General features: G+C 40.8%; 1 protein-coding gene across 1 annotated transcript in view; it reads right to left on the bottom strand.

The window, feature by feature from the left end:
* The window catches only part of LOC311038641 (uncharacterized protein), a gene marked incomplete at both ends in the record, with an annotated part of 134,402 nt that overhangs the window by 16,208 nt on the left and 102,707 nt on the right, over positions 1–15,487 (bottom strand). The window contains 8 exons of the mRNA XM_084048212.1: positions 426–487; positions 1,419–1,510; positions 2,067–2,127; positions 4,916–5,018; positions 5,171–5,272; positions 7,379–7,504; positions 14,402–14,472; positions 15,107–15,232. Of these exons, the coding sequence (XP_083904338.1) occupies positions 426–487; positions 1,419–1,510; positions 2,067–2,127; positions 4,916–5,018; positions 5,171–5,272; positions 7,379–7,504; positions 14,402–14,472; positions 15,107–15,232 (743 nt within the window). The remainder of the gene's footprint in view (positions 1–425; positions 488–1,418; positions 1,511–2,066; positions 2,128–4,915; positions 5,019–5,170; positions 5,273–7,378; positions 7,505–14,401; positions 14,473–15,106; positions 15,233–15,487) is intronic.

Here is a 15,487-nt window from a genome sequence, read left to right as displayed (position 1 = left end):
TTGATTCCATTTCACATTAATGCATTTATGTCATATTTACATGCCAAGTTAAGCTCTGACATTTAAGAGAAATGGAGCCTGATATTACCAGATTACTACTCGCTTTAAAACATACAAAAAATAAAAACATAAAAATGTTTACCCTACTCTTTTCTGCTTAGGTGGACAAGTATTGAGAAGTATTGACTGTCCGTCAAATAAGGCGGCTCACAAATAAATCATATCGAATACACAGTATCCGAATGGAAACAAGCCATAGTGCTTTCTTTGTTTTATCCTTTTGTATAAAACTGTACCTCTGTGCTTTTTGTGCGCATTTAACTCATGGGCTCAAATGGTTGTGATATAGTGTTGTGTATATTGTACAGTGTTATAGTGTTGTGCATATTGTATAGTGTTTATATTGTTTAGGAGGATTCACATACTTTGTGCGTTGAGGATAAGGGAAGTCAGGAGGTTCTCTTGTAGATGCAGACGCTTGATGAAGCTAGAGAGAACAAGACATTTAAGTAGGCCTTGAATGACTCCCAGATCATAGAAGCTGAACATCTGGCATGATATCAAATGAAGTGAAAACATCAGTTTATGTTTTAAAATTCTGCTTCGAGTCAGCGTTTAAACACCTTGGGTTTATTTCTCAATAATGACCTGCTCTGCATTGATGATCCCGCTTATTATACGCCTACTTAATAAAGAAATATATACATTGACCCACAAGTAACAACAAAAGGATTTCATTGCTTATGGTAATGAAAGGTGCGTCCAGTGCAACGGCTCGGAAAACAACGGATTGAACAAGTGTTGATCAAATAGAATCAATATTTTGTTACTGCATTGTCTATTTCGTCCTTCAAATGTTTCAGAAACATTCTCGAGTGTACTGTTTAGCTGTAAATGACATTGTGTATTTGTTTACATGGCTGCCATGTTGGATACGGCAAAAATCAAGCAACGTAGATTGAGGTGCTCAATTCAGTGTCTTTAATTAGACAGTGGTCTGTAATTCAGTGATAGGCCAATCAAAATCAAGCATTCAAGCTGTGTAATAATATGTTTTAAAGGTGAATTTAATTCCAGCTGGTAACCCTCAACGCACCCCTGGGTGCACGTCTACTGTTATGACATACCCAACATATCTATATATCTATGGCATTTGAATGCATGAATGTCTTATGAACATAGTCATTATATTCTTTCATAAAAAACTTTTAATACACCATACATGTACCTTCAATGTATAATTGTAGTAAAACTAACCAAGTTTATTATATAGTTATAATTTGTTATAACTATATAATAAAAAAACACAAAATATAATAACAATATAAATATAATAAACTAGTAAGTCTGTTTCAAAATTAATTAAAACTAAACTGAAAATAACAAATACAAAAAGTTAAAACAATAACCAAAATAACCTTGTCTTCACCACATGCTTCAAAGACAGGAAAAGAAGAAGAAGAAGGAGGAAGGGGAGGTGTTGATGTCTGATCCATGGACTTCATCTTCTCTACAGAAGAACAACAAACAAACATTATTCATTACACATGATGAGTATAGAAGACATGAGGTCTGATACATTGTTTTATGACTGTACATAAATATCACTGTAAACTCAATTAACCATATTCACACAGTGGCCATTTTGTTCTTACATCATACTTGGAGGTGGCCCCTCCCCCTCCAGTATGAAGTAAGAGTTAAATGGACACAGTGTGAACATGTTAGTTTAACCACATCAACCCTAGACTCACTATTCTGGGCAGCTCATAATAGATGAACATTCTGTGAAAATGTACGAACAACTGACACAATTAACCGATCTACAAGCTCACAATGCATTGTGTTGTGAGCTTGTAGATCTGCTGTTTTTGACAAAGAGAGTTGGTGTAGAGGGGAAAAAGGAGTGGACTAAGTACAGACCCCTGGGGGAACCCAATCGATAAAGCGTATATGGTTAAAGTGGTTAAGAGAGAGAGAAAGAGAGAAAGAGATAGAGAGAGAGAGAGAGAGAGAGAGAGAGAGAGAGAGAGAGAGAGAGAGAGTTTGTGTGGCTAGAACCTTACCCATCTGACTCCTCTTCCACAGCTCAGACCTCTTCTCATCACTCAGTTTCCAGTATTCCTCCTGTATTTCACACATCAACAGACAATGACAGAGTAAAGCTACATCAAGTGTTAACACACTGTTCCTTAACCAGAGCTGACAACTCTCACACAATGAGTGTGAGACACACGTAAATGACCCTCTTCACAGGCACTCACGCTACACATCATATTTCTCATGCTGTCAAATCACCCCAAGTGTAAAACTGTGTTAACTCATGCACCACTGAGACATCCACTTCTGCTGGTATTTGGGCGATAAAGTAAAATAAATTATTGCATCTGAAGTAGCCCCACCCGTTAACTGTAGGGAAAAGCAGAAATGTTAGGTGCGTGTGTATGTGCTTCTCTTGTATGAAGGACGCTGCACATTTACACTTGTGTCATTCCATGGAACATTACAGTGATATTCCCAGATGTCGCCGACAGAAGGATCAACAAAATAGATCTTAAAGGGTCTACACCATGAATTTAAAAAATAATAATAATATTTAATATCATATTGTTTATGTCCCTCAAACGTTTTTCAAAAGGTTTGAGCCTAAATCAAGCCTCAGATATACTCATTCCAACTAACTTCTCTCTGGCCTATAAAGCACTTTCACCTGCAATACCACATTGTCCTGTTTGGCACGGGGCGCTATTGAGCCAATTTGTATGCATGTTATCTCCTGGTTCTGTGTGGAAAAAGTAAAAACAAAATATATGAAAAAAATAAGAAAAACCTTTTTTTTTTTTAAAGTTTTTTTTAATTGTTTTAGTTGGAACTGAAAAACGGGAGGAATTGTTCCCTGACGTGACGTAGGCAGGGGGAACAAATCTGACGGACTGTTTTCAGACCAATTTACATGAAAAACACAGATAGCCTATGAAAGCCTGCATGCTCGAAGTCGGGTATTTTTTGGAACAGAAGAGAGGTGGGGGAGACCAAAAACACACAAAAATGAAGAAAAAGTTAAAATTCATGGTGTAGACCCTTTAAGATTAACTAAATCTAAAATGTTTGCTAATAACAGATGTCTAATTATTTAGAACTCCTCTGTGTGTCATGCTGCGCTGCCAAGAGCAAGCAGTTAAAAGGGGGAGGGACCTTTGGATGCATGCGTGTGCAAAAACAACAGATCTTCAAGCTAAAAAAGTGACGCGTGAGAGAGCGAGCGAGCGAGAGCGAGAGAGCGAGAGAGAGTTCTATTGCTGAGGTGAGTGATAAAAGGGATTTGACAATTTATGGTGCACATATGGTGCACACATCAGTCAAGGTGCACCATCTGACCAATAGGAGAGTGAGAGTCACCATCCCACACATTTGAAGACTTGAAATGGGACATTCTGTATAATGAGTACTTTTGGTACATGTTGACGCCAATTCATACTTTTACTCAAGTACATTTTGAATTCCGGTCTTTTACTTGTAACAGAGTATTTCTATATTGCAGTATTGATACTTTTAACCCCATGTAAGTAGAACACTGTTAACCTCATGATCCCTAGCTTCCCTATTCTGGAGAAAACATTCCGTAGAAATAACAGATCTACAAGCTCACAATAGTGTGTAGATCTGTAGAGGGCCAAGAATAGACCCCTGAGGAACCCTGTTCAATTTAAGTATACAGGGTTTATATTGTTAATAAAGCTAAACTACAAGTTCACAACGTGTCTGCTACGGCTGTGGTCATATGTGTGGTTATATTTAGTTATGATTTGGTTCTAGTGTGGAATGGTGTGTGTGTGTGCCAGGTAGAGGTGAGACTGTGTGGGTGAATGTATGCAAATTCAGGTGTGCCAAGCCCGGAAGGCGATTGGTGGGGAACAATTCCATGCCAGCCAGTGATTGGTGGGGAGCTTCCAGGAGTTCTGCCTTCCGAGTAGCTAATAGGATGGAGGTTCTCTATATAAGAGAAACACAGACCTCAGAGCCCGTCTTCCTCCTCTTCCAACTGGCCACCATAACTTATGAGTTCTTTGCTTTGATATAGTTACTTTGAGTTGGTATAGGTTGCTTTTTAGCTGGTTGATCCTTTTGCTTATTGTTTATGTTAGGAAGGTAAGATATTGTATTCTTGGTTCTTTTGGTAGGTCAGAGATATTCATTTCCAATGAGTTATTTTGACTTGTTGATCCAGTTGTCCTCAGTTATTCCTAAACCCTTATGTATGACCCAAACTTATGTTAACCACTTTGTTATTACTACTTTTTGGACTGTTAAACCCTTTCCTTTGTGTGGCTACTTGGGAGTTGGGGAAGCAGGAACATATTCATGTTGTGTCTCAGGTACCCCGAGACTGGGGCATAACAGTGTCACATTGTGAGCTTTTAGATCTGCTATTTTCACTACATTTGAGTGTTATGGTGAAATGGGGCATTAAGTTATGCGGGTGGGGGGGGGGGTGAAACGTGGAGATACAAGTTTTCTGCCCGACAACAACGATAACCACTTTAACCCTTTAAACATAGTTGAACGGGGTCCCCCAAGGCTCTGAACTAGGCCCGATGCTTTATTCTCTCAACACCAAACCTGTTTGCCTAAAATAGACGATCTAAAAGCGCATACCGGTTTGCATTGTAGTAAGCTTGTAGATCGGCTATTTTCGTCGAATGTTCACCTCAGAAAAAGGACGCTAGGGTTCATGTGGTTACCTGGCATCCCTATTTTAGACACATTTTAAAACATTTATTATATTATTTATTTTTTTATGTCACTGAATGAGGAACAGTTAAATGTTAGACATGTATTTGGAACCGCTACATGTAGTTCATGTATTCATTAGAACATGTAAATAAATGTCATGGAGAGAATATTAGGTTCTTACCCTGCTGTTAGCTGACTCATAACTGTTCCTCTCTATGTTCTGAGCATCAGTCACCAGGTCTTGTATGTCCTCAGCTGGGTCTCCTGTTGACATGGCCTCTGCACTGCTCACCAACACACAGAGAATGAAAGAGACAAAGTCAGACATCAGATTAAACTCATCATTAAATAAGTGATCATTGTTAAGCTGGTCTGGGGTCTAGAAGATGGTGAGAACACATTGTATTGGTTCTGCTTTCTGTGTGATGACACTCACAGACTGCGGACATAGTGGACACGGCGGTACTGTGGGAAGTCTTTATGCCAAGACATCCTCATGTCTGCTGCAGAGTGAGGGAGGGCTGTGATGGAGTCCCAGCTGAGAGAAAGACAATGATAGAAAAGACACAGAGACATAGAAAGAGGAGGGAGAAACAATGAGGAGCACATATTATTATGATATTATGTCATAATATTCTATGTATCTGTAACTTTACATGTGGAAATATGACCTAACAAAGTGTGTGTGTGTGTGTGTGTGTGTGTGTGTGTGTGTGTGTGTGTGTGTGTGTGTGTGTGTGTGTGTGTGTGTGTGTGTGTGTGTGTGTGTGTGTGTGTGAAATTATTATTAACTCATTCACTGCCACTGACGTAAAAACGTATGTTTTTTTCCTAATTAAAAATCTGCCACTGACGTAAAAAACGTATTTTAGATAATCCAAGATTTACGCTTCCGTCTGCTTCCTGTCTAACTCTCCCTCTGAAACGCCATTATCTCGACTTTATTTTTCTCCGCCGTGGTGCGTTAGACGCGCTGTGAAACTGCTACTACTGGAAAATGGAATGTTGTGGATTGAAAATTTCTTCTCTGGGCCACTCACACACCTACCCTGTATGTCTACAAACAGTTGGACACGCGATCATAAGGGATGTACATTTTCTGTGGCGATTTGAAAAAGTAAGTGAACCGTCCATTCACGTGACGATACATGGTGTGTTTACACGGGGCTGCAGGAGAAAGACTCCGAGCCGATCGGAATGTTTGTTGTCTGGGCGACGTCCACGTATAGCCTGTGCGTTTACAAACGATTGGACTTGCGATCATAATGAATTCCGTTATTCCAACCAGTTCCTTCCCCTCCATCAGGCGCCCCGGCTGACCAGGGGGAGGCAGTATAGAGACCAGGATTACAGCATGTTTTTGTGAGGGTACCTGACACGGGGAGAACATGCAAACTCCACACAGAGAGGCCCATTCGCCAAAAAAGAAAGAAAGAATGTTTCTCATATACACCAGCATGGACAAGAATGGACAATTATTCTTGGTTGAATCCAAGGTTTCAAAGTAACACTACACACAGTGGGACTCTCCTAGTGCTGCCACCACTAGGGGGCAGTGTGGCGATTATTTCTCAGAGACACATGTTGAATGGACTGACGAGGCTTCCTCATTCTGCTGAGGAAGGCTGACTGGAGAAGATCGTCTCATTGTCTCTCATTTGTTTTATTCCTGTTTTAACAGGTTGGTACTTGAAGTGTCATAAACTGCATACAGTTGTTGGTGAAGTTATTATTTTCATTTGAGATCGATTTTATGAAGTTATGTGACCAATTTGAGTGGGTTTGTGACTTAGTCCTAGATTTTTGGTTAACAGTATTATTGAATTAAAACGTTTTTGTATATTTTCATGCACTTTAACCATTTAAGCTAAAAAACGTTTTCCAAAGCCTAATTATTTAAAAACAAACTCAGTCACTACTAATATTCACCTGGTGCTTAGATATTTGTAGCAAGATGCTAGTTGTTATTTACATTCTGTGTGCACTACTGTCATTGACAGACATTTAAAGGAGCATTCCTTGCAATTTGGGGTTTTGGTTAAAACAGATGCAACTGATGAATATAAAAGTAACTAAAATGCTAGGTAAAAATGTGGTTATTATAACTGAATGTGACAGTGAAACGCATTGAAATGTGATGTAAGGAAAAGAAAAGAAAATAATATTGTGACTATGTAAAAGTGTATTGAGAAAAAGGAAAGAACAATATAAAGAGAAAAGTTAATAGGCTGTGAATTAATAAACCTTGAGGACTATAGTTCAGGTATGCCGTTTAGGTCAGGCTGAGAAGGGGTTAAAACAATGGGCAAAGGGGGTGGGTGAAGTTGAAGCCCACGAAGAAGAACAAGGAAGTGGCAGAGACACGATTGTTACACAGTGTGTGGAGAGACTCAGCCTAGACAGACAGAGCAGCCTCTTTGTTGTTTTTCGGCACCCTCCCAACCCAGTTCTCCCTAAACCCGGTTCTCCTGTTAAAACATCAGTCCATGTTTCATCCATGTATTGAAGTTAGTGAGTCAATCATTTAATCATTTGAAGTGTCACCGTTCATAGACATGCAGCTGGATAATCATAGAAATGTTCAAAAAAAGAAAGAAAGAAAGAAACAAACAAACAAACAAAACAGACAGAGAGCCAACGTTACCTTATGGATAAGACCTTTGACAGTTTGCAGTTTCTGCATCTTAAATCCTTAGCAGTGTTCCTGGAGAAACAGTTTCTACATGTCCAGTCGTCATCATCAGTGGTTGGTTTTGCTGGACTTTTTATCCTGACAAACAGACAAAGACAAGAGTCAAGTTAGTTGTGCATAAATTACATTACTTCATATTTAATAATGAAATCATTAAAATTATGATGACACGTGGAAACCAACATCTACAAGCTCATTCAGTGTGATCCAAAACACATACCGGGGGGGGGGGGGGGGGGGGGGGATTATAAGACCCCAGCCTCCCTATTCTGGGGGGAACATTCTGCAAAAATAGCAGATATATAAGCTCATAACGCGTTGTGAGCTTGTAGATCTGCAATTTTTGGTGAAAAGGTTTGGTGTAGAGTGGATTGTGGAAAAACGAGCTGACCAACTACAGAGACAAAAGAAAAGTTTGCTAAGTATTGAGGGTTTAAGTGGTTAAATGTCTACTATAGTGGGGCGGCGTGGCACGATATATCAGCCTAATCGTTCACTTTTGTGATTAAAACGCCAAATTTGGCAGAAGTGTTGATCAATATATTGGGAACTAGGGATGTCCGATATTATCGGCCTCCCGATATTATCGGCCGATATTAGCATAAAAATCGATATCGGGAAAATATCGGTATAGGTTTTTGATTTTTTTTTTTTTTTTTTTTTTGCTTTATAAATAAGTTACAGGAGTTTTTACTGTATATGGTGTGTGTGATATGAAATTTAAGCTTACCCTAATCACAGTAATCCCCGCATATATCGGTATCGGTTGATATCGGTATCGGTAATTAAGAGTTGGACAATATCGGTATATCGGTTATCGGTAAAAAAGCCAATATCGGACAACCCTATTGGGAACAAAACTGGATATTGGGCCATCACAAATTCTCACCCTGGTGGGTGTGGCAGCCATTTTTCAAAATGGCCACCAGCGGTTGATCAAATATTCCTAGTGTTTGTCCTAGTAGGCCGAAATGTTGCTCAAGTATGTGAGTATGTAGGTGTGTGGGTGTGTTCATGTTAATTACCTAAAAGGGGGTGTTGCAATGGGAGTGGCCTAGATAACAGCAAAATTTGGGAGAATTGTTCAAATGGTGATACAAGCGGGACATTTGGTACAAATCATCTTTGGAGATCATGCTTCGATTTAGGAAACCGGGCCTTATAAATCAAAGATGGCAGCCATTTTTTTTTTCAAGATGGCCACCAAAAGACTGTATTTTAATTTCTGCATATCTTTACCTAAAATGATTTGAGGTCAATTACCATATCACCTAATAGCACGACCATAGTATGTTTTTGAACATTTTCAAACAGGAGTTACCATTTACGGTGACGGTGCCAGCGTATGAGTAGCACATAGACTGTAAAAATGTATAGACAAAGTGACGCCATTGGTTTCTACAGACCATAAATGAAGCCGATTGTTCAGGAATTTCAAATCCACCATTTCTATATCGTGTCATATCGCGTCATATCCTGCGCAACCGGAAAGAATGCTATCCGTTGGGTAGCTTGTCAATCAAATCATCCCGCCCCCCTGCATACCCTACTTTATCATCAATTTAAAAATAAATGGGACCATAATTTCCCAAAACGCATATCATTGTGATTGAAAGAAGACTTTAAACTAGCGACTGGAAGCATATAGTATTTATGACAATGTTTATTAAGGTAAGAAAATCAAGTCTAAAGTTCATCAAAAACCCATCCACTTGAATGGAGAAAAAATCGTTCTGACATCAGCAGGGGTAAAACAGTGAACCTAATGGCCATTCATATGAACTTTTACTTCCTATATAGACTATTTCAAAGCAGGAAGGAGAGACAGCGAGATCCCAATGTGGCGGTGGCGGGCGCCATGGCGGCCGCCGCATCCGCCATGACCGCCCGGCGCCACAACCGCCGTGGCAACCGCCGCGTCCGCCAGATCCTCCGCCTAAAGCGCCACGACCGCCACGGCGGGTGGCGGCCGCCACAACCGCCGTGGCAACCGCCGCGTCCGCCAGATCCTCCGCCCAAAGCGCCGCGAGCGCCACGGCAGGTGGCGGCCGCCGCGAGCGCCACGGCGGGTGGCGGCCGCCACAACCGCCGTGGCAACCGCTGCGCCCGCCAGATCCTCCCCCGATGCCCCGTTGAAATTATATCAAAACGAATTCATAGTGAGTGTGCTCCAACGGCCTGGTTCGGTCTGTCTGTCTGTCTGTCTGTCTGTCTGTCTGTGGGTAAGTCTATCTATCTATCTATCTATCTATCTATCTGTCAAGAATTACATTTCTCTCTGAAGCGATATCAAGCGAAAATAAAACTTCGGATTTGGAAGGTTTTCTGGCAGACATCTGCTTGTGTGCGTGCGCTCACCACAGTGATGGAGTGTCTGTCTGTCTGTCTGTCTGTCTGTCTGTCTGTCTGTCTGTCTGTCCAATCCAAAACAGCGTGTGTGTGTGTGTGTGTGTGTGTGTGTGTGTGTGTGTGTGTGTGTGTGTGTGTGTGTGTGTGTGTGTGTGTGTGTGTGTGTGTGTGTGTGTGTGTATGTGTGTGTGTGTGTGTGTGTGTGTGCGTGTGCGCGAGCGTGCGTGCGTGCGATGCGAAGCGTTGAAAGCTTGTAGCCTAGATCTGCTATTTGCACATAGCCTAGGTATAAATAGGGCTAAAGTGGTTAATGTATGTTTCATAACATCATAATATATATCTGACAAGTAACTAGTAACTAAAGTTTTCAAATAATTGTAGTCGAGTAAAAGTACATTATTTGCCTCTGAGATATAGTGGAGTCGAAGTAAAAGAATTGGAAATAGCTCAAGTAAAGTACAAATACCTCTAAAGCGTACTTAAGTGCTGTACTTAAGTAAATGAGTTAAATTCCAGCTGTCTTTATTATTATTATTATTATTATTATTATTATTATTATTATTATTATTATTAATATTAATATTTTTATGTCATGCTATTTTATTATTAAATAGCATGACATGCTATTTAATAGGGGGGGGGGGGGGGCCGGGACACCACATTGGATAATAATAATCATCATCTGCATAAGATAGGCTATACGTACTTTTATGGATACTCAGAGACAGAGAGAGAGAGAGAGAGAGAGAGAGAGAGAGAATGCTTGTTTCCATTTGTTGAAGTGCTAAAAACAACAACACTAATTTGGTGCAGCGTTAATGGAGTATCAAAGAAAGTCTGACTATATAGTGGTTAATTTAATGTACCTGTTCATTAATAATCATCGTATTAATCTTAACATTGACAACAGATACATAGATAATATTTAATATTATTTCAAATACACAACACACAATTTTTTTTGTAGACATGCATTGGAAAATACAGCCTAATTATTTCCAATACTTTGACTTCGACTCCACTACATCTCAGAGGCAAATAATGTACTTTTACTCCACTAAAATTATTTGAAAACTTTAGTTACTAGTTACTTGTCAGATATATATTATGATATTATGAAACATACATTAACCACTTTTGCCCTATTTTATACCTAGGCTATGTGCAAATAGCAGATCTAGGCTACAAGCTTTCAACGCTTCGCTTCGCATCGCACGCACGCACGCACGCACGCTCGCGCACACGCACACGCACACACAGACAGACAGACAGACAGACAGACAGACAGACAGACAGACAGACAGACAGACAGATAGATAGATAGATAGATAGATAGATAGATAGATAGATAGATAGATAGATAGATAGATAGATAGATAGACTTACCCACAGACAGACAGACAGACCGAACCAGGCCGTTGGAGCACACTCACTATGAATTCGTTTTGATATAATTTCAACGGGGCATCAGTTTGTCATTCTAATAATAATATGAAGAATAATAACCATCTTATTGACTATATGCGCGGAGTGTGAGCTTGGAGATCGGCTATTTTGGGCAAAGAGTTATCGGTGTAGAGGGGGGGGGGGGGGGGGAGCAGAACACGTGCGTAATTACGCACGGATAAAAAACTGCATGCTCTGTCTGGTCGGGACCAGAGGCTGTGGAGGCTGGCAGAGGCTTGCTTGGCACTCGTGCCAGAAGGGCGGGGGAGGATCTGGCGGGCGCGGCGGTTGCCTCGGCGGTTGTGGCGGCCGCCACCCGCCGTGGCGGTCGCGGCGGCCGCCACCTGCCGTGGCGCTCGCGGCGCTTTGGGCGGAGGATCTGGCGGACGCGGCGGTTGCCACGGCGGTTGTGGCGGCCGCCACCCGACGTGGCGGTCGCGGCGGCCGCCATGGCGCCCGTCACCGCCACGTTGGGATCTCGCCCCTCCTGGAGGCAGGAAGCTGGGCCCTTGGAGCCTGCAGTACTCAAGCACGGCTTGAGTACTGGGAGCTGGTGTTAGGTGTGAAGATGAAGATAGAACAATGCTGCGTGGAGCTAAGAAAGGCAGCCAGAGAGAAAGTAGGGAGGAGTACAAAGAGATGAGGGGTAAGGCAGAGAGAAAGGTGGTGAGGGTTAAGGAAAAGAGTATGAGTAGTTGTATGAAAGGTTGGACACTAAGAAGGGAGAAAAGGACCTGCACCTTTTGGCACTGAGATGGGAAGGGTGAGCAGCAGGTTAAGGTGATAAAGGATGGATGGAAATGTTCTAGCAACCAAAGACAGTGTGTTGAGAAGATGGAAGGAGCACTTTAAGGAAACAGATGGAGGAAAGTGTCAGGAGTTATTTGTAACAGAAGTATACCAGTGAGAGGGAAGATGTATAAGACGGGAGGGGGACCAGCCATGATGCTGTACGGCTTGGAAACGGTGGCACTGACGAAAAGACAGGAGGTGGAGGTGGCAGAATTGAGGATGAGGAAGAAAGGACATCATTAGAAATGATTAAATTAGAGGATCAGCCCAGGTTACAAGGTTTGGGGATAAAGCGAGAGGCAAGGTTGAGATGGTTTGGACATGTGAAAAGGAGGGATGAGGCGTACATTGGGAACAGGATGCTGAAGATTTAGCTGCCAGATAAGAGGAGAAGAGGAAGGCCAAAGCGGAGGTTTAAGGATGCGGTGAGAGACGACATTCTGACTTGATTTACTGAGGAAGTCACAGAACCAGATGGATTTTTTTTTGTACAGGTTCATTCATGAAATTTTGTTTTGCTTTAATCGCTAAGTTTGACTGTGAGCACAGTTGTAGGGCGTGTTTCTGAAAAGTTTTAATTTAGATGGTTATAAATGGTAACTCCTGTTTGAAAATGTTCAAAAACATACTATGGGAGTGCTATTTGGTGATCTGGTGATTGATCTCAAATGATTATAGGCAAAGATATGCAAAAATGCAAAAACAAATTTTGGCGGCCATCTTGAAAAAAGGCTGCCATCTTTGATTTAACTCATTGAGTGCCAGAACTTTTTTATTTTTTTTAACGTTTTGTTTATTTGTTTTTGTTCTTTTACATACTCCTAGGTAGTACAATTGAGTGCCATAATTGCCAGATTTTTAAAATATTATTTTGTCCCAGTGCCAGAGTTTTTTTCACAGAAAACAAAAAGTGCTTAGGAAGCGAGATACAGCCTTTTTCAGTTCTAAGTTAAACAAGGAGTGTATGGAGCTGCACATCTTCAGATGATGATATCTTGGGTTCTGAACATGTTTTTCAAAAAAAAAAAATGTTTTTGTTTATTTATGCTAATTTTTTAAAAACATGTGAAACACGTTAATGGCACCCAGCGCCATAGCGGTAAAAACACGTGAAACACGTTAATGGCACTCAGTGAGTTAAGAGTGGCCTGGTTTCTTAAATCGAAGCATGATCTCCAAAGATGATTTGTACCAAATTTCCCGCTTGTATCACCATTTGAACAATTCTCCCATAATATTGCTGTTATCTAGGCCACTCCCATTGCAACGCCCCCTTTTAGGCAATTAGCATGAACACACCCACACACCTTCATACTCACATACTTGAGCAACATTTCGGCCTACTAGGACAAAAATTAGGAAGATTTGGTCAAGATTTGGTCACGCTCCAAAGCAAGCCGCGCTCCAAAGCGAGCCGTGCTGAGCAACATACTCAACTTTCACACCACAAAGAAGACATATGCGGAAACTGTCCCCTTCTCCAAAACCAGCGAAGAAGACGTTATATTATGTTGTTATAAAATTAAGTCATTATAACACCATAATGTGGTTAATAATTGTTTCTTTGGGATGTACAATACACGAAAAGGGAATAATAACGTGACTCGAGTCCATAACTTATGGAGCACGGACATTTCCGCGTTTGGTTGCAAAAAGTGGGTAAGTAATGAAATTAAATTAACAATTAGCCATATTTGACTACCTCCAGGCAAAGTCCTGGCAGCCCTTTGTGTCTGTGTCTGTGTGTGTGTGTGTGTGTGTGTGTGTGTGTGTGTGTGTGTGTGTGTGTGTGTGTGTGTGTGTGTGTGTGTTTTGACTGTAGCTGCACTCTGGCGCACTCTGTCGGCCGCACCCAGGCAGTGCACTGCACACAGACACACACACACACACACACAAGCCGAGCAGACTTTCATAGTAAGCTCCACTTGGGCGGAGTCGCGCCTTCGGCGCGCCTCCTTCCGCGTTCGCAATTAATGCATTTATGTCATATTTACATGCCGAGTTAAGCTCTGATATTTAAGTGAAATGTAGCCTGATATTACCAGATTACTACTTGCTTTAACACGGAAAAAAAATAAAAACTTTTCCCCTACTCTTTTCTGCTCAGGTGGACAATTTGACCGCCTGAGAAGTATTGACTGTCCGTCAAATAGGGCGGGTCACAAATAAATCATATTGAATACACAGTGCCCGAATGGAAACAAGCCATAGTGCTTTCTTGGGTTTATCCTTTTAGCAGCCCTTGTATAAAACTGTACCTCTGTGCTTTTTGTGCGCATTGAACTCATGGGCTCAAATGGTTGTGATATAGTGTTGTGTATATCGGTCAGTGTTATAGTGTTGTGTATAGTGTTATAGTGTTTATATTGTTTAGGAGGATTCACATACTTTGTGCGTGGAGGTCGAAGTTCATAAGGGAGGTCAGGAGGTTCTCTTGTAGATGAGGACGCTTGATGAAGCTAGAGAGAACAATAAATATAAGTAGGCCTTGAATGACTCCTAGATCATATAGAAGCTGAACATCTGGCATGATATTAAAAGAAGTGAAAACATCTGTTCGTGTTTATAAATGCTGGATCTGCTTTGCGTCAGCGTCTAATCACCATGTCTGGGTTTATTTCTCAGAAAATGATCTGCTCTGCATTGATGATCCCACTTATTATACGGCTACTTAATAAAGAAATATATACATTGACCCAAAAGTAACAACAAACGGATTTCATTGTTTACGGTAATGAAAGGTGCGTCCATTGCAACGCGGTCGGCTCGGAAAACAACGGATTGAACAAGTGTTGATCAAATAAAATCAATATTCTGTTACTGCATTGTCTATTTCTTCCTTCAAATGTTTTCAGAAACATTCTTGAGTGTACTGTTTCGCTGTAAATTACATTGTGTGTTTGTTTACGGCAAAAATCAAGCAATGTAGATTGAAGTGAGCATGTTCTCTAAGTCTTTAATTAGATGCTCTTTAATTGAGTTCAACGGTCATTATTCAAAAATAACAATCAAAATCAAGTATTCAACCAAGCCGTGTAATAATATGTTTTAAAGGTTAATTTAATTCCAGCTGATAACCCTCAACGTACATACCTGAAACAGAGGACTAGGACCTCTACAGTTGCTAGAATAGAGCTGGTACACTATAGACCATGATTCCGGTAAAAGAGTCACAGGAGAGGAGCTTGGTTCAGTTGCTTTACTTCTGATACGTGCGGTCTACAACACACAAAATACAAATCGCTTTTAGCATATAATATAACATAAATCAACAATCAAATTATTGTTACATGAAACATCACGGTTCAAATAAACAGTAGGTACTGCACTGCTAGCAGCTATCAACAAACAATTCACAGAAAGTACAGTCACTGTAATATATTCAAACATACATAATATAAAACAGCACATGACAATAACATAAAGTATCGCATCATATTCTAAACAAACAATAAGACACTTACTTTTACTGTC

The sequence above is a fragment of the Gymnoscopelus microlampas genome (genome assembly GCF_963454915.1).
Source record: "Gymnoscopelus microlampas genome assembly, chromosome: 22".
Taxonomy (NCBI): Eukaryota; Metazoa; Chordata; class Actinopteri; order Myctophiformes; family Myctophidae; genus Gymnoscopelus; species Gymnoscopelus microlampas.
This window is presented reverse-complemented; position numbering and strand designations above follow the sequence as displayed.